The sequence below is a fragment of the Corvus moneduloides genome, chromosome 6 (genome assembly GCF_009650955.1).
Source record: "Corvus moneduloides isolate bCorMon1 chromosome 6, bCorMon1.pri, whole genome shotgun sequence".
NCBI lineage: Eukaryota > Metazoa > Chordata > Aves > Passeriformes > Corvidae > Corvus > Corvus moneduloides.
In genome coordinates, this window is record NC_045481.1 from 5,523,713 (window position 1) to 5,547,500 (window position 23,788).

A 23,788-nucleotide genomic window follows, 5' to 3' on the forward strand; every position below is an offset into this window, starting at 1 on the left:
AGGAGACGAGCCACCGAGGTCTCCTTGCTCCTCTTTGGTGGCTCTTTAACTTGTCCTTGCTGTCGCCAGCCCGGGGACTGCCGTCCTTTGGCCCGGGTGGGGGAGCGCCCGGCTGGGACCCCCTAACTGCGGCCCGCCCGGCCCCGGAGTCGCAGCGCTGGGAGTCTCTGTGCGAGCCGTGCATGGGAGCGGGCGTTTTCAGGGGGTCCAGAGGTGATTTTTTTCCATGTTTGTTTGCTTTTGTTTCCCAGAAGTTAGATCAATTCTCGTCCACGCGGCTTGCCGGTGCCTGTGCTCTCAGGTAAGTCTGCATCCGAGCAGCAGCTCCGCGATGTGCTTTTGTTTTTTAAATTTTCCCTCCTGCTTCTTCCCTCTTTTCCTCTGTTTTTTTCCTCCCTCTGTTTTTTTCTTTTCTTTTCTTTTTTTTTTTCTTTGAGAAGTCTGATATTAATAATCCCCGTATGCCCCGCTTTCCGGGTCATTACGGTACTGCTGGTCTCTAATCAATCCTAATGCGATGGCAATTGGAGTCTCTGATGAATGCATCTCAGGTTTCTTGTAATGGCTCTACCACATTTTCCTGGACCTCCTTCTTTAACCTGAGATGCCAGGGGGACGTCTCCGTTCTCAGCTGCTGATTACTTCAAGATGTTTGGGCTGGTGTGGGGAGAGAGGGAGCGAGCGAGGCAGCCTGCCCCTGAATAATCTGGAACTGAATTGGATGAGCCATTTCCTAAATCAAAGGACAACGGCGGGGTTTAACTCCTTTTCTGCACGGAAGCCTGCCGGCTCTCCTTCCAGCCGGCTCTGGCTCTGCTGCCTCTCCCCCGCGTGTTCGTGCTCGTGGCACGGCCCTCGGGTACGCGACGTGCGCAGCTCCCCCCACCAGTTGCAGTCCCCCCAGGCCAAGGGGGAGACTCCCACCCCCTCCATCCCCAGCTGCTCACGCCGCCCCAAAGCCCCTCGGTGACGCCGGGCGGGCTTGCAGCCCCACCACGGGGGTGGGATCCCCACGCCGAGGGCAGAAGAGGTGGTGAGATGCCCCCGCGGGCGCGCAGGGACGCGCGCAGCGGCCGCGCGGTATTAGCGCGGCGATTCGCGTTTTCGCGACGTTGTTTTTCTCCCTTTTCTCAGCAAAATAGCATTTGCCGTAACACGAGGCAATGTTAACTGCAACTTCTGCCTCTTTCTTAATTTATTTATTTTTTTTTAAATAAGATACTGCAGCAGGAATTAGGCTGCGGCCAAACCAGGCACGGAGCTGCCGCGGGTTCGAGTGCTGCTTTCCTGCAGCCGGCAGGATGTTCCCTCTGAACGCGAGTCCTCCGTGGGAGAAAAACACGCCCCAGCTGCCCCTCTGCAGCCACTGTTCGGTCGGCTGCGGCATATGTCCCAGCGCCACCCAACACGCGTGGGCAGCTTCGTCTGCGCCCCTATAAGATGAGGGTGTGTTGAGAGCGAGGGGCGGAATAATATTTGAAACGAATAATTGAGTCTCTCTGCGCCGGATGCGATGTAAAAATGAATCCCCGGCAGAGGAGCAGCGAGGGGCAAATCCAGCCCCTTCCCCGCCGGGTCTGGCCCTGCGTGGGGAGGCAGCAGCACGGTCGCGGGTGGGGTATTTGTACTGAGGGCGTGGGTGGGTCCGCGCTGCACCTCAGCGGTGCCACATCTGCCAGGAATGAGTCACTCGCAGAACCGAAACAAACCACGGGCGCCTTCTCCGCGCCGTGCGCTCGATGAGGCGGCTCCGGCCCGGCCGATCCCCCCGAGGTGTCGGGGCTGAACAGGGGCTGGGGGGCACCGCAGCCCCCGCCCGCACCCAGGCCGTGCCCGCGCTGTGACACCCACCCGTGTGTCACCCCACACACCCTGCATGTGCGCTCCCACCGACAGGCACACACCCCCCACCTGTGCCCCTCCGTGTGCCCGCACCCCAAAATCCACTCGTGGGCACTCCCCACCCGTGTGTGGGACACTCCCCCTCCCGAATGCACACCCCCGTGCAGCTCCCCATGTGTCACAGGCACCCGTGCCCGCGCTCCCCTGGGCACACACCCACTCACCTGTGGGCTGACCCCCGTGTGCTCACACCGAGCCATGTGAACGCTCCCGTAGCCCTGTGTGCACGTACCCACTCACGTGTCCGCCCCCACCCACGCGTGCACCCCCACCCGCATCTGTGACACCCACCCACACTCACACGGACTGTCCCCACACGTGTCTGGGGCAAGGAGTTCAGGAGTGGCGTGCGGGCAGGTCCCATCCGTCCCTGCCATAGGTGATGACGGGGACAGGGGGGCGCTGGACACCGGGAAAACTGCAAAATGACCCCAAACTCCCTTATTTTAAAAAAGGAACAACAACAGCAAAAAAAAAAAAAACGCAGCGAGGGTGACAGTTGAATTTTTTTTCTGCAATACATCATTGTAATGATTTTAGTGCAAAATGCTTGGAAAAAAATATAAACTACATTTGGGGTCCTCCCCGGGTCGAGGCAGGGACTTCAGGAGTTCTCCTCCCTCTGTGCCATCCCCCAGCACAAATCCTGCTCCCCACCTGCCAATGCGTGATCCACGCTGGGAGCAAGGTGCTGCCTGGGGGCTGCAAGGGTGGCAGCTGGACCGGGGACAGGATTTACATCCCAATCTCTGTTTGCCTATGTGCTTTGCATTTGGGTACTGAACAAATATTTCCATTGATGGGGGATTGTGCCAGTTTCGGCTGGGCCAAGGGAGGAGGCACCATACCCTTTTAGATGGGTGTGCATCCCTGTGGCGGGTCAGGGGGCACCCACATGTGGGAATATGGGCTTGGGGGGCAGTGATCGCCTTCAGCAATCCAGTGTTGAGGGGCCCATCCCACACCCGCTGTGCCGGTGCGTTTCCAAGCTGGCTGCAAGGAGAGGACCTTTCACCTCTCATTAGTGATGCCATCAGTGGCTTGGCAGAGCAGAGCTGAGGTCATGTTACATATGGCACACAGTCTGTTCAGCGCCGGCAACGCCAGCTTTGAAATTTTAGAGAGGGGAAAGGTCACCTTGCGTAAGCCGAGGTCTGGGGGTCCTCTACTCTGTCTGCACCCTGGGTGGGTCTCCATATGCCTCTGTCGTCGCCAGCCTTGCTCTGTCTGGCCCTGAGAGATGCTCAGCCCCTCTTCTCTTCCACCTCTTGAATTTGCAGGGAATGCTTTCACACTGCTTTTCCTTCTCCCTTAAACAAAGTCTCTGCCAGCGCTGTTTTTTTTCTCCTTTCTCTTCCCAGCATAAACCTGTCTCTAACAATTGATTATTTTTTCAAACAACATATAATGCAGCTTTCCAGGAGAAAATGAGTTTTCTCTGTTTATCAGCAGATCTGCCCAGACGGATAAGTTTACCTTTCTCAGACCTGGGTGTATAATTTCATAGACCTTCAAAAGTGTCATGCTTCCATGGTGATTAAAACTAGCTCCTGAATCTTGCTGGGGCATTTCAGGTTTCATGCCGCTGGATCTTAGAAAAGCACATCTGTACAGCCGTATTTCTTTCATCTGAAGAGCTGAAAAAAAAAAGCAAACCAAATATATTTTGTGTTTGGAAAAATATGACACGCTGCAATAAATTAATTCCTGGTGTAATTCACTATGTTGAATTTCAGCAGGATCCTGTTGGAGCTTTATCTGGAATGATTCTGGAGGTGGTGACTGCAGGGAAGAAGTTACCAGTTTCCCACGTATCATGACTGACAGGTAAGTTCATGCTCCTTCTCAGCTCCACTGCAGAATCTTATTTTACACTTTATTTTTTTAAATACGTGGGGCCTGATCCTTAAGCTCTCTTCAAGTAACTTGGCCGGGAGTCTCTGGCATGCAGCTGTTGCAGGGAGATCTTCAAAAGGACATTTGCTTCTTCACAGGTCATAACTAAAAAGGCTCTAAATGAAATAGATGCTTATCTTGAGAATCAGGGAGAAGCTGGAGCTGAACCAACACGCAGTGGATTCAGGATATACCTTTCTGTCTGCTTCAGTGAGACATCCAAACAGCCAAATTAAAGGGAGCTTGGTCTCATTTCCTACAAATAGGGTTACTTGCGTGGATTTTAATTTTTAAGTAGGAATATTCTGCCTGCCAGAGAGAGAATTTGGGAGCAGAGGTACAAGGTTTATTTTCAGAAATGAAGATGCCGCAATCTGTTTATGGTTTTTTTCATAAACGATGTTTTCCTAGTATGGGGCTAAACTGTGCCCTTGGTTATTGAATGCAAATCTGCTGATTTAATGGACTTCATTGCAAGTGGGAACACGATTTAGCCATCATTTTCCTCTGCTGTCTAATCACTGTAGGCTGAAGAAAAGCAACATATGTATAATGGTAGCTGAGATGCAGGAGGGGTGGAAGCTTTCTACCAATGAGAACCACATTAAATAATTAATTCCCAATTGCCTTTCTACATTAGTGCTTTCAGCTATAAAAGCTGGTCAGCTTTGTAAGGCCCCAGGCAATGAAACATTTGGTGCATTGTCAGTCCAAAAGTGGAGGTAATAGATATCCAGCGTGGCTGGAAAAGTGCTACTCTCCATCCTGCCATTTACATATTCCAGCTGCACAGCCTCATTCCTCATCCCCTCCTTTGCCTTAGTGAAGTTTGACAGGACAGCATCTCTTCCAACGTGGCTGCTGAAGAAGCCAAAAGTGTATTTGTTTTATCACAAAAGAGAGGATCTTAATATTTGAGTCTAAAAATGGAATGTACAAAATCGGTCTCATTGGCAGAAAAACCTGATGGGTTAAAAAGGAAAAGACTGAACATCCCCCTCCTTTCCCATTTGCCCCCTTTGCCCCATCTGCTGGTCCCCCAAGCCCAGCCTGTCACCTCAGGTCACGATGGGATCTTTTGGGCTTGTACGTCATTTGCAAGAAAGGTCTTGCCATGAGAAATGACTTCACAAAGCCTTTTGATGTGCGAGTCATCAGAGGCTGCTCCGCTCACCCTCTGAGATAAAGATACCTGTGCTTGTGTGTGTGAAGCCAAAGAAGAAAAGGAAGTGTTGGAATAAATTGCCTGGGGAGGTGGGAGATTCTCTGTTTAAAAACAGGTCTAGACAAACATCTGTCAGAAAATACCGACGTCTATTTGATCTTGTCTTGGAGCTGGGGGAAAGTCTGAATGGTGCTGTCAAGCCCTTTTCAGCCCTAAGAGAACACAGTTATACACATATTTTTATATATGTTCAGGTGTGTGTGTGTATAAATGTATCTATTTCCACGTTTTCAGGAACAAACTCTTGGTCTCTGTGATAACTTGTGTCCGTGAATCTTGTAGGTTAATTACACCCAGGTTTGTTCTCTCTTGGCTTCATCAAATTTGAGTTTCAGCTCCATTTAATGTCCTTTGTGCCCCGAGTGGATCAGATCAGTGCCTAATCTACTGACTGTGTTTTTCTCCCCTCCCCTTTTTCTCATGTTCAAGTGAAGTTCCTTCAGTTCTGGGAGATTTTCAACAGTTCCACTCACTCCCAAAGCACATCTGTGAATGCACTTGGGGTTGCACTTCTTGAGGTAAGGTCGTGGTAGTAGAAATTTACCTTTATTATCAGTTGTAATAGATGGGCACTTGGAGTTGTTAGGCTGAGCATGAGGATGGCATGAAAAATTTGGGGTTTTTTACAATTATTTTTGTACACAGTCACTTTCCAAAGCATTCCTCTGCTTTAAATACAACGTGGTCATGGCCGTTGCTGGCACCCCTATAATTTCTTCCCAAGCATGCAGATCTCAGTGGGACCTCTGAGCAGCAGGATGCAGCTTTGAGGAGTGTGTTGGCAGCTCATTTGTGTCTGTGCATGGAGGACTGGGAGACACCAAGGGCCAGGATTTGTGATCCTTTACACAGCAGCCAAAATTAATTATAAATAGTTCTATTAAAATTCATTTGAAAGGGAGTTTCATCACCATGAGGCTTCCCTAAAGATGGGGTCCTGTGCAACTCAGCTTTGGAGATAGAGGAGAGTGATAGAAAACTTACATTCCAGGTAGGCAAAAAAGGGTTTTGCAGGGTTGATGTGGAGGAAGCTGTATAGAAATTGTTCTGTCACTGCCTCCAGAGCACAATCACACCAGGCAATGCCAGTATTCCCTTAACATCCTGGTGTGTGGAAGCAGGAGATGCTACAGCAATTCGCAGGAATAAAACACTACAATTTTGTAGCAGAAATTGAACTCTGAATTTCTGAAGACAAAAGCTGGGATGAGCCAGGCTGCAAAGGCTGATTTGGATTTTAGCTTTCATGAGGTTTCAGAGGTGACTTCTTTTGCTTATCCACCTTATCCTTCCAAAAGATCTTTGTCCCCCCATAGCAAAACCCTTTGTAACCACATTTGCAACCTGATGTCCTGGCTGAAGTCACCTGCTCCTGCAGAGTGCACTGGTGCAGCAATGACCATGGAGGGGACACATGGCTACTTCTGCCAAGACCACAGAGAGGCAGAAACCTCTGTCCTGGGAACAGGCAGGGGCAGAGAGCCCAGATAGTGCCTGAGAACGAGCAACCAGCACTCGTGAGTCTGTCCTTGGGCAGGATTTAAGAGCAGCTGTGAGTTAAGTTCACATTTTGGATGTACCTTCCTGGCAAAGCTGAGCTCTCCTGCGTGTTCATTCAAGGATTGTGAGCAGCAGGGAGGAGAAGGTGAATGATGAGCTCCCTGGGTGCAGAAAACCAGAGGCGCTCTTGCAGGGTGTACTGTGTGCCAGCTGATGATGGGTGTGACACAGGTTTTGACATCAGGACGAGGAACCTTTTGCAGGCCAACCTCTGGGAGAGCTTGGTCAGGCTGTGCAGTAAAGGCAGGGTGAGAGAGGGACTGTGACTGTCCCCTGTAGCCACATCCAAGAGGAAAGAGCTCTTTCAGGGGGACAAGTGAGCGCAGGCTGACTGTGAGCACACACGAGCTGGACGTTGGGACAAGGTCTCCAGCCATGGGCTCGTGATGCTCTGCAGCAAGGGTGGTAGAAATCACACTCATTTTACAAAGGAGCCCGGTGGATGTACAAAGGGCTGAGATGGGCTGTTCCCCTGCTCTTATCTCACCCTTTAGTGTTTTAAACACCGCTTTCCCTAAGGTCTGCCCGCACAGGGTGGGGCGGGCAGGACACCGAAGGCAAAATTCCTGTTTGCCCTTCCCAAGTGGCACATTTGCATGCACCGGAGGCATCAGCCGTGTCAGATGGTCTTCTGGGGGTAAGGCAGAGGAGGAAGGGGGGGATCTTCCCCCCATTTTGTTTTGTGTATTCCTTTTGCTGGTGAACCCTTACCACCGTAGCTGGGGCAGTTTGTCTGATGCCTCTTGGGTTTGTTCTGAAGCCAGCACTTCTGATTCTGTCTGGCCACATATTGTGTTTGGCTGGTTGTCTCTCTCACTCTAAAAATTCCTCTATTTTTTTTTTTTTTTGGTTTAATTTTTTTTCTCTGTGGCATTTTAATATCTCACAACTGTCTGGTAAAGGTCTGTAAACAAACAGCTGTTTTACAGGCAAGCTTTAACACAGGTAACAAGTAAGAACTCCTTGTAAAAGAGAACTTGGGGAAAATTTCTTGAGTGTGGGTAACACTTTTAAAATATTTCTTCCACAAAACTAAGGTATTAAAAACAATTCCTGAGCTAACACTCAAGTAAACCACCAGGAATTATTCAGGTAATTAAAACTTTAAAACCATTTTAGGGGAAACTAGGAGAGAGTGAAGCTGTATTGACCTTGAAAAGTTTCTACAGTGATGAGAGAAAATCCATATGGTTTTGGATAGGGAGTGGAGGCAGTTCAGCTGCAGGGAATGAAAGAGAAGAGCCACAAATCTTTTATGCTGATAATTTGTTTCACATTCTGGTAGAAAAACCATTGGAAATGTATCCAGGGTTGTGCTGGAACTGCCTTGGCACTGTAGGTCTGGCCTTTTTATTGAGGTCAGTGAAAGCACTTCAGAGCTGTGCTTGGCCCTGGGAACTGGGGAGAGCTGGATGGTGGGGATTGTGCAGCCAACAGACTCATGCAAGGAGCAGGGATCCCTTGGCAAGGAGACCAGGAGTGGGTTTGTCCTACTGTGAACTTGTGTAAATGCAGTTTTAAACCAAACCCCTTCCTTTCGATGATCTAGAGTAGATCTTTTTCCTTTCATCACCTGAGAGTTTCCGCGTTCTGTTCTCCATCAAAACTTTCCATCTGGTAAGTCTGGGGAGCTTCTTGCCTGGCAGGGCGTCTTCTTGTCCTGCATCCACCCCCTTCTGCCTGGCACACGACGTGGAATGCATTAGCAGGTGCTGGGAAGCTGCAAGGTCAGGAGTGACAGCAGCTCAGAGCCCTTCCCAAGGGCTGGTTTTGGCAAATTCCGGCTGGCCCAACGGCAAGGACCCCTCAGCCCATGGGAACAGCGTGGCCCTGGCTCTACATGGAACTGGTGTGCTGTGGGACATGCTGAGGCTGTGGAAGGTGCTTGGCTACAAGGACTTCAGGACAGTGGTGAAATGAAGCGCAAGGGACAGCAGCGTGGAGGTGGATTAGCTAATTAATGCACAGCTTGATTAGGAAGTTGGAGCCAGGCATGAAAGCCCTGCTCTCCTCCTCTCCTGGTTCTGATCCCTCTCACTGTGACTGTGACATAGGGAGCCACTGGAGTCCACTATAAGAAAAGTAAATACTGTTGTTTCAAACAGAGCATGGTTTATTCTGTAGCAGAGCAGAGGGTGCTTTTTCTTTGAGAGTCCACACTGAGCTCGTGGGATTGTAGCCCACCCAGGAGGCTGCTCCTTCTGGCAGTCACAAGCCCAGGTGCCAGGTGTGCCACCCTAAACCCACAGGTGACAAGGGAATGTGTGTGGGGCTGCTGTGAACACAGGCAGTGGCTCCAGAGATGGGCCATCACCTCTCCCCTGCAGGCAGGTTCTTTGCTGGTGTTCGGCCAGGTGCCCAGGGCAGGATGGAGTCACTGAGGTGCCAATGGAGCTGTGAGGGGCAGGATGCAGTGGGAGCAGGCGCAGAAGCCAGAGATGCTGGGAGAGAGGAGGGTACAAGCTCTGCCCTTCCACACTGGAGCTGTGTGATCCTTTGTATAATCCCTTTAGCTTCGATGGCACCATGGTGATTTACAGCACTAATGCTTTGATCCAGAACATGATGGACCATGGGACATGAATTAAAATATGAGAGATGACTGCAAAGCACAAGTTTCCATATGTGGCCAGCTATTTTGTGAAGACGTGACCACAACCAGGTGTGAAGATCTTGCAGGAGATGAGGGGAAACCAAGCCAGTCCAAACAGATTTGTTAGAATGTGAATGGGAGCACAGCAGCGTAAGTGCTATTAATAGGATTTACACAGATTAGTAAACTAATCTGTGCATTTCAGATTGGATTTCATATTATGGAAAAGAAAATTAAGCCACATACCATGCAGACTTTCCAGGCAGTGATTTGCGAGTGTGATCTATTTGCTGGTAGAAGTGGCTGCTCAGAAAAGTTGTGGCAGCTCTGTGGGGTGGGTCAGTGACACCCATGGGAGCCCAGGAAGGGTGACAGTGTTGTAGGATGCAGAGCTGTGCTGGTAGATTTGGGAGACAGACAATGAAAGGAATTGTTTTAGGAATGGCTCTCAAAATGCATTGCCAGGAGGTAAAGCAGTGTCCAGCCTTTGCTGCATCACCACTGGTGAAGAGTTGTCCTCCTGACTCAACTAAAATGGGAAGCTGTGGCTGCCCCACTCCTGGGAGGGTTCAAGGCCAGGTTGGATGGGGCTTGGAGCAGCCTGGTCTAGCAGAAGTTGTCGCTGCCCATGGGATGAGTTTTAAGGTCCCTTCCAACCCAAACCACTCTATGTTTCTCTGAAAAATTTCCCTTCTCTGTACGTGGATTGAAGAGGAGAAGAATTGGCCAAGTGTTACTCAAGTGGGGAGGTAAAGGCCTCCTCAAACAGAAGGGCAGAGTTCTACTGTCATGCCCCACTCGCTCTCCTGGTGCCAGTGTGCAGGAAGTGGGCAGGAATAGGGAGATGAGAGGCACTGGCACAGTTTAGGGAGAGATGGAGCACCCAGGACAATTCTGAGCAGTTGTGTACAGGGAAAGTTTCATAGCATCCAACAATCCATTATACACATTATGTATATATAATATAAAATATATAATATAATATATGTTACATATGAAAACATAATATTCAATATATGTAAATATATATTATAAATTTAAATACATATTTCATATAAGTAAATATGTTTGATCATTAGGGTCTAGCCTCAGTATTTTGACTGTGCCATTCCAGATGAGTGAATCCCAGCCCAGCTGTACCTCTTGCCACAAAGAAGGAAATTACTGTTGTTGTCCTGATGGGGAGATGGAAATCCAGATGTTTAGGGACTGGAGTTTTGGTTTCAAGTGGTTAACATCAGCTAATCTTGGGATAGTTACAGTTCAAGCTGCCTCTGAGTAGGGCTTGAAATATAAAGTATAACCCATCTTTCTCTTTGTGCTTCCTCTTATTTTGCAAAAAATACAAGTATTTGGAACATTTTAACACCCATTATAGTCAGGACTGAAGGAAGACCACCATTAACCTTTCAAGTTTCTGTTTCAGGCCAAAGCTTTAAGAGGCAGAATGAGCTGAGCAGCCCAGTGATTTTTCTTCTCGCAACACCTTGTTAGGTTACAACAAATAAAAATCCCAAAATTTATTTGGTTTGTCTGGGAGAACAAACACTTTGGATTCTTCCTGGGCCAGGGCTGAGGGTGGCATCTCGTACAAGGCACATCAGGAAGGTTTCCCTCCCTTTTCTGTCTCCTTTTCCACAGCCCCTCTGGTCCTTGCTATGGGTGATAACTCAGCTGAAAACCATTTGTTACAACTGGGAGCCATTTGCTTGTGATAATTATGGGTACACCAAAATGCAATTTGTATGCAGACATGTACTGAAGTGTGGTGTGGAGTTGAGGTCTCAAGTAACCTGGCATGGAATGGTCTGTGCTGTCAGTCTTGAGAGCTGCCAGGAGCAGGATGCTCTGGAAATCCTGCCTGTGTTACACAGGGATGTAGAATAAATTTACTTGAATTCCTTAAAAACAGAACTACTTTTACAACTGCTGATTTTTAAGAAATGCATTTGTATGATTTTTTTGAGGGGTTGTTTTTAGGTCAGTGAAATGTTTCTCTAACTTGGGTTATACTGAGTTTTTTCTTTAAAAATCAGCTTTACTGATAATACTGCAGTAGTCTAGAAAATTAATGCAGAAGCCTAATTTTAAGTTTATGAAAATTTGGGTCCAGAGGCATATTCTCTTGACTTTGTAGACCATTTATTAATTTTATTTCTAAAATGGCACCTATTTTATACCCTTGTTTATTTTCTTGAAGTGTCTTGTTGCACACGGTGCTATCAGACCCAAAGGTTTGGAGAGCATGAGGAAAGACCAGATTTGAGATAAAATGCTGATTGATAGATAGATAGATAGATAGACGTGATATACCCAAATTTATATATATTCTCGCTTGGAGACCTTCAGTATTTCCAATTTTTTTTCTCTATTTTAAAACTGGGAACTTAAGAATGAAGTTGAACAGGAAGCTGTGGCCGTAATCCTCATGCCTACTTCCCCTCTCTCACCATCTACTTAATATTGCAAAGCACATAAATTGCGAAAGTTGACAAATCAGAGCATTGCTTAAGTATAAGACTGAGACTTCGGGCCAGGAGATTTCCATCCTGTATTATCTGGAATATATCATTACTGACAGACTTGTTGGGATTCGATTTCTACCGGCTATAAAGTGGGATTCTCAAATTATGTCATGCCAGCCTCGTTGCCTTTGATGACATGATCCGCTGCTTGGAAAGGGAAGAGCCATCAGATGTGACACAGCTTGGCATCTGCCAGCCTTTGGTGCTGTTCCATGCCCCAATGAACTGGGGAAATGTGATCTGGGCACAGTCTCCCTTGGATGGGTGGGAAATTGTTCTGAAACAGGGGTTGTCTTGTGGTTCCAGGTCAAAATACTACAATCTCTTGATCAAGTGTTTCAACTCAGCATGGCGTTGGCAGTGTTTGCAGGGACATCTTGGATGTTGGAAGAGGGTGTGCTTATTAAATACAGATAAACTGATGATTCTGCACAAATTTCACAGGGTGGAGACCTGGATCCTGAAACACAGGATCCTGTGGTGCCTGGAATGGGAGTAGAGCTTGCAGGGCAGGAGGCACTTCTTCTGCTGGGCTTGGCTCTGGTAAAACCTAAGCAGGAGTGTTGTCTAGTTTTGGGCTTAGGTATAGCTCTCCTACTGCCTTCCAGTACTATGAGTATGTTAAAAACAGCTGCTTATTTCACATTAATTTATTATGGCTTCTAAAAAGACCCTAATAACTGAGAATAGTTAAGAGATGAACAGAAATAGGTTCTACCCTCTGCTTTATTCTGAGGGGCTGGTCCTCCAGGCCACCAGCAAATGACTATTCCTTCTTTGTCATGAGCATCATTCACCTGAAACAAGTCTTGCTTTTGTAACCCAAACTGATTCAAAATGTTAGTGAAAAAGATTCAGTCTTGGTGAAGAAATCTGAAAGGAACAGGAGCACTTCTCACTAGGTACAGGTGAGCAATGCTTGCTGCCATTACTGGATAACAAAAACAAACCATGAGCAACTGGTCAAGTGGTTTCATTTGCTGGGACTGACTTTTCCAAAGGAATGGGATGAAGCTGTCCTGGCTTGAGGCTCAGGTTAACTCTGCCTTTGGTTTGCACAAGGGAAAAACCCACAACAGCTACAAGAAACTGAGGCCAGAAGGGGTTTACTGAGACCTGCTGAGTGTAGCAGGAGGTGCCAAATGTCCTCCTGGCACCCCTGTATGGGGCCAGTGAATTGTCCTGGAGCTGTGGGGGGGCTGGCTGGTGCTGTGTGATCTCTGTCCTGGAACCAGGCATCCTGAAGCACTGCTGGTCAGTGCAAGGCCACTGTGCCTGGAATGTGCAGCATGCCCTGTGCTCCTGGGAGCGCTTCCAGGCCCTCCCTGATAAAGCCAGACCTCGAAATAGGCTGCTATCAACAGCCTGCTGCCAGGTACCACTGTTTTTGGAAGTCCTGGGTCCCACCTCATATCAAGAGGTCTTCAGGGCTGTGGGGAAGATGGCAAATGAGAGCAGTTCCTAAATTCCCCCCTTGGAATTTATCTGGGGGGTCCTGGGGAGGTCACAAGCAAAAAAAAACCATGGGAAAGATGCCATAGGGGCTCAGCTGAAGCCCCTCAGTGCTCACTGACCTGGAGGCTGGGCCTGCTGTGGTCTTGCACCCAGTCCTTGTCCTTGTGGGTGATGTGTAGAAGTGAGTCTTACTTTTCTGGCCTGGAGTTCATTGCATTCTTGGCAAACCTGGGGGACACCAAACCCTGAGGGTGGTGTAAGAAGTAAAAACACCTCGATGTTTTGAAGCTCTGGGGAGAACACCACTACACTAGTAGGAAAGAGGAGGAGAAGGGCTATAGCAGCCTGCAGAAGCTGATGTCACTCCCCACATAGGGGTGTGAGGTGCCTAAATCCCTCTAAATGCAGATGGTATCACCTTCCCAGGGTTTGCAGCTCTCTCTTACTGATACTGCTCAAGCCTGCCTCTCCTCCAAGGACAGGACTAACAGGGCAGTCAGCTCCTGCTGCCGCTGCTGCTCTTCTGCCACAGGCTCTGAGGAAATCTGGACCTGTCTGTGGTGGAGTTTTGGGACCAGGTTCTAATATATGTTGCCTGCAAGAGGGAGAAGAGGCTGCACCTCTTGCACAGCTTCATAGTGAACCTCAAAATTAAGATTATTTTTTTAGTCTTAAGCCGTCAGTGCTCACATCCACCTGCATGCATACAACACAACAGATAATGTTTTTTAATACAGACAACTTGTATATTTGTATGTGCATTGTAATTGTGCTTCGGATGGTATTGAGGGTGGCCTTTTAGAACTGCCTTCTGATCCCCTGGCCTGCCTTGGTTTGATTAAGCAGCAGTAAAGAGCAAAATCACTAGCATCTCGCAAGGATGTGAATAACATCTAAATTGTCATTTGTTCTCAATGTATTCTTTTAAGAAACCACTGACTTAGGACATGGAAGAGCTTGCACAGCTCAGGCTCTGGACTAACCCTTCCTCATTACCCTGAGCATTTCTCCCCTCTTCCTCAGCTCCTTGGACTTGGTGGGAGATGAGTCAAACCTTTCTCAGACTGCCTTGATCTGGAAGCAGGTGGCTTTGGAGTCCTCCAGGGCCTGCATGTGCATCACCTTGACGCGGTGATGCGGGTGGGAGCAGTTTTTTGGAGGCTGAGTGCTTGGAGGTTCAGGGATGCTGGTCCAGGGCCAGTCTAGTTATCAACAGGGCTATTGGTCGGCATGAGGAGGTGGCTGTAAGCACAGTAAATAAATGAAAGAAGCAAGCTCAGCTCTGGTGTCAGCAGCAAGTCCTCCCGCTGCTGTCAGGGGACGTCGCATCCAAGCGGGATTGGGCTCCCGAGGAGGTGGCGTGAGCCAGTGGGCAAAGCAACAGGGGGAGTCAGAGACCTGGCTTTGCAACCTGCCTGTGCCACCCACTGCCTGCATCGCCCCGGGCACATCACATCACCTCGCCTCCCTCCCCTCCCCTCCTCCCCTCTCCTCTCTCCTCCCAGCCTGCTTTTATTTCTGTGCACTGTAAGGGCCTCAGGGGAGGGGCTGCGTTTTCAGCTGCAGGCAGTGTAAGGGATACCACGAACACCGAAATCGCTGGCTGTCAGTGCGCAGACTAGGGAAGAAAATGATGTGGTGTAACGTTCTGGGAGCCCTTTCGTAACACCAGGTCTATCACAAAGCACTTTGGCTGCCACAACAAAGCTTATTGATCAGCCTCAAGTATTCCAAATTGTGTCTTTCTGCCCGAGAAGTAGCAGGATGAAGAACTAAAGCACTTACACAGGAGAATATAGTACATGAGTTATTGAGTAACCATCAGCACTGCTTCAGGGCTGCTCTGTTCCTCTGGACTGTGTGCAACTTCTGAACATTTTATCTCTTTCCTTCAGCTTTTGCAGGCGTGTGCCAGCTTCTGTAGCATATAAACTAGGTGCTATTTTTATTGAATCTGGCTTTAATGCTGTAGATTTTTCACACGTGTGTTGGTTTTTATTGTTGGTCTCATTCCTGAACTTTCTGGCACCTCTAAGTGTGAAGTCAGTTACGTGCACGTTGCTTGGCAGATGAATTCCTATTTCTGGGAATCATTTTCCTTCTAAAATGTATTTTTATATTAAAAATGTGATCTGTATCCATATACTGGCCTAAGATTCCAGCCCAGAGCTTTCTGCAGCCAGAGATCTCCACAACAGGGGATGCAGCCTGGAAGGAGACCTCTGCTTTCCAAGCTGTGAGTATTCATATTAAAATCTTGTTTTGCTGACCCAACCTCTGCCTCTTGGAGCAGCAAAATCCCCTTCTGATCTGGCACCAGGGAAGAATCAAGACAAATATAGAGGATAATAAGTGCTGTCTTCCAACACTGTCTCCCTTCCCAGCTTGTCTCCCTGCTAGATCAAGAGAAACCACCCATCTCCCCGAGCCTTCCTACTACCAGCTCTACCCCAGCTACTGCCTTGGCAGCTCCCCATCCTCCCTCCAGCACCCCCAGGCCCTGTGTGAAAGGCGGGGGGCTTGGGGAGCCAGCTGCCCATCCTTCCAAAGGTGCTGTCCCCCTTTTCTCCGTCTGTGCACGGGCTGCCAGGGAAGAAGGAACAGTGGCTGTGTGTGGTTTTCTCGCCCAGGGTGACCTGGAACACATCTGCGAAGCCCTCCGAAGTAGCAGGAATGCGCTCCGTTAGGACATGATTCATCCTGCATACCGCATGGGTGGCTGCTCAGGGAGAATTTGGACATTTGCATACGCTGCCGAGACTTTCCGCTTCTCGCTTGCTCTCAAACCCCTGCACTTCATCCAGAGCGTGGGGGGCTGCACAACCAGAATTCCCTTCCCGAGGGATTGGCTGGAGCCAGCCCAGCAGCGGTGGTCCTGGTGCTCCTTCCCCCGGCTGCATCGTGAGGGAGAAATGAGAGAAGCTACTCCCAGCCGTGTTGAAGGATGGTTTTAGATCCTCTGCTCCTGCTGCAAGCAAAGCTGGGGCAGAGCTGCTGCCTGGGGATCAATTTGGGATTTGGTATCTGCAGGACAGGAAAATATCATCACAGACCTACTGCTCAGGCAGAACCAAAGCACGGCAAAGGGAAGCGCCGCGAACAGGACTGAGTGAGCGCGCTGCTTCTGGGAAGGAAACAGGAATTGGGCAACGAGGCGGTTGGCTGTACCTTAGGGCTAATCCCGGGTAACTGGATTTACTTTGGCAGCTGCAGAGTCGGATCAGCCTCAAGCAGAGAGGGGAGATGCTCCCCTGGCTGGGAGGTGACTCCCTGTGCTTTGCCAGCTGAGCTGCATGGAGCGAGTGAGATGCGGCTGCAATGAATGGGAAAGGTGGAGGAATGGTGAAAACCACTAAGGTGATGTCTTAGTGAATAAGAACATCATGGATTTCATGTTTTTTAACTGTATCTATTAAAAAAACCCAAAACTCTCAGACCTCACCTTGCTTCCAATGGCCTAAACACAATTTAAGGGGTAGAAGGGTGTTTTCCTGCTGGCATGTGCAGGCTGTTAATTATCTCTAAGGTATATATAGCTTCAGTGAGGGAAACTATTTCACCTGCGCTGATTAGTCTATTTGGATTTACTGTTGTTCATTTTGGCATCAAAATTGTAACCAGGCAATCCTGGTACTTGGAACACAGAGCTGAAGTAATATGGCAATGTGTTTAAATCCTTTAATATCAGGGGAACATAACATTTCAAGCTGTTCTCAAAAGGCTGCCAAAATCAAGTCTGACACTATGTGAAATATCTTAAAGAAAAATTTCAACAAACAGGAATTCAGCAAATAGGAATATATCTACCCAATAAAAGCCCCTGACATGGCTTTCTAGCATGCCAATGTCATGGGAGCCACAAATAAATACTGACTAGTCCTAACTAGCAGGTGGAAATAGATTTTAATAGTATCTAACTAATTATGGTATAAATTTGGTTTGAGATACAAATAGGTTCAATATGAGGTATAAGATTTATGGGTTTTAGTTTAGTATTTTAGAATTCCAACAAAACCCCCTCAAGTCAGCAGAAAGTCTCATTCTTGCTTAAATAGGGTTTAGATCAAATCCCTGGCAAGCACAGGCATTCCCAGTTGCCATCACCTTTCATGATGAGTCATTAGAAGCCAAGTTTCTACTTCAGATTGCTTTTCTAACTCAAAATTCAAAGCCCTTACATGACATGCAAACAGAAATATTTACACAAGATGTGTATAAATATAAAGTTTATTCAGTATAGTGTTTAGAAAAATAAGTTCACATCATCTCAGAATACAAATAAAACACTTAATTGTCCAGGCACAAACCCCTATTACAGTACAACAAACATACATACTTTAGATCTCTTTGGTTGGGTAACTAAGCACAGATATGTTTGATGACACACTGGGGCAGCATCACCTAACAGTGCAGTAAAGTCTTCTTGATTATTCCCTCCTCTAATGCGTACATTCCACTTAAATTTCATATTTGTTGTAAGGCACAATAAAACCCATATTGGAGAAATAACTGGTTAGTTCTGGACAAACAGTACATGCAGCAAAAGAACAAACATCCTCTGAATGTGAATCCTGAAAGCCAGAAGATTCACCCCCTCCTTGAGTTCAGAAATTTAAGAAGCAAGTTTTAAATTATATGAAACATACAACTAAGGTATAAAATATCCTTCAAGATAATAACTGCTAGGAGATAAAGGAAGACTTCAGGTATGCTTGCTTTTAAAAAGAACATTATTTTTGTTTTCAGAATGATAAAATTACTATTCTTTTTGATGATTTGACATTCTTCTCGACCACAAGCACTGGGCAGTTCATGCCCCCAGAGCCCTGCACACATATTTCACGATACTGGAGGGATGTACCCTCTTGTTCATCTGCCCTTGCTACAAAGTGCACAGACACTGGAAATCTATGTATGTGAAAAGCTCCCGTGCACACAGGGCCAAATTCCACCCTGATTTATTTAACTGAAAATCGTGACTGAGGTGATGTTACAGGATTTGAAGTCGAACCTGTCCATTATTGACATCAATCTCAGACAGAGTAATAACAACAGTTCCCAGCCTCACTTCTGGGTAAAGTCACTTTCTGAATGAGTCTTCCTGTATCCACAGGTAGGGGAAAGCAGTAAATGGGAAGAGGTATATCCTTTGATAGACTGTGACTGTTTGGTTCTACCCAAGTGTCAGCCTTGTGCTCTGGTTTGTGCTGCCACTGTGTACGGGGCCAAATCCATCCCTGACCTAACACCAGTGAAATGAATGGACCATATTCCCAGCTGGCATGAAAGGACATGAAAGTCCATGGAAACGTGCTAGTTTAGCCCAGCTGAGGACCTGGCCAATAGGTGTGTGTGATTTATGTTGCTGAAATGTCCTTGCAGGTAAGACCACAGGGCAAATGCTGCAAATTGTCCACACAGAGCATTCAATCTAATCTATTTCTGGTTTCCTGCAAAACTCTGGGTGAAACAGAGGCAGCTTTAATCAAAAGTAGTAAAGAAGAGAGGGGTTTTCAACATCATGCTTTGTAAGAATTTGCTTGAACTTCAGGCATATTTTTCAAAGCTGAGTCTGGGACCAGAAAAGCAGTAGAATTTGGCAATATTTTCTGTAAGATTTTCAGTGGACTTATAAGTTACAAACATATGTGAAGTTGAAATGATCCTTTATTCTCATCCATAACAGAAAGGGAGGGAAGAGAAGGAATGTCAGAAGAATGCCAGGTAGACATACCTTCCATTTAAACAACAGAATGCGATAATAAGGGCTGTCTGTGGGGCTTGGACACTCACTGCCTTCCCATGCATGGGAGACCAGCATCCAAATCCCCTAAACACCATGTAAAAATCCTTGGTTTGGGAATCAGTGGAACAGTGCCTTATTTACAGCAGCCAAAGATCTGGCCCTGGACACTTTTCAGGGCTTTGAGTACTGTCTATTGAGAGCAGTTAGCCTGCCTGCCTGAGGGCCACAAAATAAAAACTTACCCTTGAAGGAGTAAAACTACTTATTTAAATTTCTATTTTAAACACACTGTACCGTGCAATGAGTCTTTATATTGTGCATATGTACCTGCAGAAAACATGAGATTATAACTACATCATCTGGAGGGAATGACACTTATTTTCAATGGGAGAAAGAAAGAAAGAGTAAAAGATAATAAGAAGTTACTCGATATCTGGAAGACTAGAATAGATTAATCTTACTTTGTCCCAAAACACTGCTTTTATGTACATCCTCCACTCCCACTGAAGAGTGGGAGGTCTCCTATTAGAAGTACCAGACACTCCAAGAAACGTGACACTGTAACAACATACACAGTTTTCACATCAACTGTGCTGCAAAGCCATGGAATTCAGAGCCTCAGCAACACAACCAATGCAAAGAAGGAAAAATTAAAAGTAACAGGTACTGTTGTAACACCACAGTCTTTTCAGTTATGAGACATGACCACACCAACAACTGCTCTGAAATATTCCCTAGCTTGCCTCCAAATATAGTCTGAGCTTCACAGACCAAATGTTAATCCACCATCAACTCCTTCAGAGCCAAGTACACATTCTCCATTAAAATGACAGCGATACAGGGTATTTCTAATTTTCCAAATGGCTGAATGATTTCATGCAAAGCATATACAGCTACTGCTACTGTCATCACCATCTTAGTCACATGGGTGAAGAAGAGGTGGGAAACAGATTGCTTATGCTGGGGCCCAGCAAACAGATAAACAAGCAGAGCGGATAGGAGAACTCTGGACTATCCGATTCCCTGCACACGCGGAGCTCCCGGGAACATCAGGGAAAGTTGTGCCAGGGGAACATAGAGCTCCATGTCCTGCTTGTGATAATCTCTGCTTTAAAGCACTTGCCTCAAACACCCTGTTTGCCTGGGAGCATGTGGGGACAGCCAACTGCTGACGGGCTGCTCCTGCCTGCAGAGCATTAGCAGCTCCGTACAGCTGCTAGTGCTCCCCTTGCACACTCGTTCTTCCCTTTCCCTGCACTTTTCCCTGCAGCCCTGGAGACTCTGGCTCACAGCGTGGACTCCAGTGCTCACTGACAGAGCTCAGCTTCAAGGTTCCACAGAAAGCCTTGCAAAATACGCAATATAGTGCAAAACTACGAGAATGCCAATGCCGCGCTCACGGCACACAGAAAAACCTTCATTCCCCAAAAGCTTTCCATGGAACCAGCTAAAGCCAAGACAAACACACTGGGATATGCCACCTCAATTATCTTTCCTTTCCTTTCTTTTTTGTCCTTTACAAGTGATCTTGTTTTGTCCTGAGCCTGATTCAGAGCCCACAGAAGCTTACGAGAACATTTCCTGTTGCCTTCCAAAGGCTTCGGACCAGGCCCCTGATGAGGATGAACACATGCTTTAGTTACTGTATATATTCACATTAGGATAAAATACAACAAAACCAAACCCACAAAGATTAACAGCATGTCATTTTTGTACATCTGAATTATTATTATTATTTTAAAGCTTAAAGGATGTGCTTTTCCATGCTACAAAAACTCCTCTGGAGGAAAGGTTAAGATCTGTTCCACCTGCCCAGTGCCCACCTGCTTCTGCTGTCCCCAGGGAGATAGGTGTGGAGACCCATCCCCAGCCAGGAAGGAACCACAGCCGCTCCCAGAGCCCTTTGGGCAGCTGCAGTTCCCACCATCAGCCCCCAGGCTGCTTGTCCTGGGAGGATATATATAAATACACACTCAACTGCCCTCCTGAATGGGGACCTTGCTCTACCAGCAGCTGAAGCCCTCCCACACGGGCTGTTTGGCCAATAGGCCAGTGTAAACATGGGGTTCCCTTCCCTGGCCTGCCCATCCAACCTTTCCTGCTCATCTGCCTGAGGCCAGAGCCAAGTGCTTTCCCTCGGCACAAGGGCACTGCCCGCGGTCCCTCTGCAGAGTCCTCCTGTCCTGCTGACGTGGTGCAGGAGGACCCATCCCTGGCTCTCTGCACTGCCAGGAAATGTCACCCACGATGTCCAAAAGACTCTTAAAACTCTTCTTACTCGTGCAAGCAGGGGCACCCAAGTCAGCGGGTCTACTTGCAGAAGTAAGGCATCAGGATTTGGCCCTGAGGACGGATATTTGCAAATCAGTGTTTTTATTCCTCCTGCCACTGTGCTTTAGTAACAAAGATAAGGCCACTAGGAAGAAAGGCACATGGAATTCTGTAAAAAATACACAAAAGGGTTCAACTAATTCGCAAATTACTAACAAAACAAACAAAAAAACCCCTGAACACAAAGACAAAGGGGGTAGAAACAGTGACCTCCTGGGTTTGTGAGACTGGGAATTAATTTTCTAGTTTCAGTGTGATTAACATTTTACTTTTACAGTCTATTGCTTGAAAAAAACTACAAAAAAGTAAAACCTTGTCAGAAATAACTACGCTTACTTCCTGCTCAAACAATAAAATAAATTAAACAACCAGAAAACGTTTTCCTTTTCAATGCATTGTGTCTAAAGTGAAAGGGAATATAAACCATAAATAAAATCCATTGTACTAATTAAAAAAAAAGTCTCCTTTATAGGAACTGAAACAATATTTACATTCATACTGGATAGAAAGCTTCTGAATTGCATAATTAGAGTTTCAAATGATGCTTTTTCTGGTGCACTGACAAAATGCTAGCTGTAGCATTTAGAAACCTGTACATGATTGATGTGAGATTTTTGGTTTGAATGCAAGTCTGTTGGAAAAAAAGCAAACATACCAGTAACAATATTATGGTTTCATTTTGTTTCTTAACCTCAAACAACATAAAAGTAGCCGGAGAGGTATCGTCTAGAGTTCCTTAGAAATCTTTCAATGCCCGTGGACTGGAAGTAAACAGAAAAAAAATGACTGCATTGTTTTTATGATTTTGGAGTGAGATTTTTGTTTTCTGTCTGAAGTTAGGAGTGTATACTTACTGTTAAGAGTATGTTGTACTATGGAGAGTCTAGTTACATTTTCAGGGTAGTATCTGGTAGCCAAACCTGTACCCATTCCTCAGTACTTGCCCTGGCCATTTCCTTTCTCCTTTAATCTGCTTAAAAGAGAATACTGCATGCAAACCAAGTGTAGCAACCTAATTTCATTGCCGGAGATTCCTCTGTACATTGATTCAGACCATTTAAATGTTCTTCTGGTTTCTTTAAATGAAAAAAAAAAACAAACCACCAAACAAAAAAAAAACCCTACAAACACCTCACTCAGTGTTTGTTAGGGCCTCAATAGGAGACTTATCTATTAAAAACAGAAAGCAAGAAAAAAAAGAAGTTACAAGTCTTGCATAACTTCATCCATCTGAACTGTCTGCAGTTTGGCAAGTTCTTTTTTGTCTGTTTCCAGTTCTTCACATACCGAGTCAACCATGTTACTCATAACATACTTAGATTTGGAATCCAGCATCAGTAAATTGCCAGTTGATTTACCCTCAGAATTAGGTAAGAAATTCTCTTTGACATCGGGTACGGCTTGCAGAACTAACCTGTGCTCTCTGCCAAAATCCTGGTGCACTTGTGCAGGGGGGTGGCTGACACGGTCTCCACTTGTCGAAACTATTTCTCCAAGCACGGGCTGTGCTGTGGAAATGGACAACAGATCCTGACTGGTGATGAGGGGACAGTTCTGCAGGGTTGCATAGTTAGTGTTGCTGATAGATATCACTGTAGAGGTACTGGTCACGGGCGATGACATGGACTGGCTCTCCGAGATACCAGAGCTCAGTTCTGCAGCATTTAAAAGAGTTGGTGGTGTGAGGGAAAAATTATGTGAGGGCGTTACATTCACTAATGAGGAGGCCAGGGACTGGAGTCCTGCGCTGGATATATTTTCAGAAGACATGTTGACGTTCAGTTGCATGTTCTGACTGACTGGCATCAACTGAGAAAACACCAGGCTTCTTTCCAGTCCTTCTTGCTTGACAGATCCTACTGCCTGGCCTGAATTGGGAACTGTATAAACCACTGCACTCGGAGCGAGGGGGCTGAAGAAAACCTTTCCTTGCTGCACTGTTGAAGATTCAGTTGTAAAAGTTCCTCCATCAGATGTGCTGGGATTTACTGAAACATTACCTAGGCAAAGGGAAGCAAGAGAAAGGAAAACAGAGATTACAGCTGGTAGAGTGTTATGCAGTCCTGGTCTTTTTACCTTTGCAGTATACACACACACACACACACACTAATATTCCATGCAACACTGAACATTTTTGTAGCAGGTGAGAGAAAACTTGGTGTAAAGAAATCAATGCTGTTAATAGAAATTACTTTTAGAAAGTTTAAAAAAAAAAGTTTCTGGTCTATTAGAGTACCTATCTTTCAGACTCTCATTAAGGGGCAAACAGTCCCCAGCCATGTGACTAAAATGAATGTGCTTTGGCCTTCACTAGTTGCCACCACTCAATTTCTATCTAAGAATAGAAGCATGAGAAGCTATTAAAGATAGTTCAGTGACAGACTACAGCTTGTGTGTGGGAACTGGAGACACGTCACATGAAATCCACTACTGCTGGGCAGAACCTGCCCGAGCCGACCTGCACAGAAAACACGAAAAACCGGTAATTTCTATTGGTTTAACTAGGTAATCCTCAAGCACTCAGCTCTATTCCCTTTCACCTGCTTTATCATGTT

At 46.7% G+C, this 23,788-nt stretch overlaps 1 protein-coding gene and 1 long non-coding RNA gene across 2 annotated transcripts in view; one reads left to right on the top strand and one right to left on the bottom strand.

Annotated features, from left to right (window-relative positions):
- On the top strand, positions 1-18,647 carry LOC116445716. Its single transcript, XR_004240862.1, has 5 exons — positions 1-301; positions 3,642-3,729; positions 5,453-5,541; positions 15,312-15,392; positions 15,787-18,647. It is a non-coding gene; the product is annotated as an uncharacterized LOC116445716 (long non-coding RNA).
- The window catches only part of SIX4 (SIX homeobox 4), an 11,201-nt gene continuing 4,778 nt past the window's right edge, over positions 17,366-23,788 (bottom strand). The window contains exon 3 of the mRNA XM_032112618.1: positions 17,366-23,233. Coding sequence (XP_031968509.1) covers positions 22,437-23,233 — 797 coding nt within the window. The 3' untranslated portion in view covers positions 17,366-22,436. The remainder of the gene's footprint in view (positions 23,234-23,788) is intronic.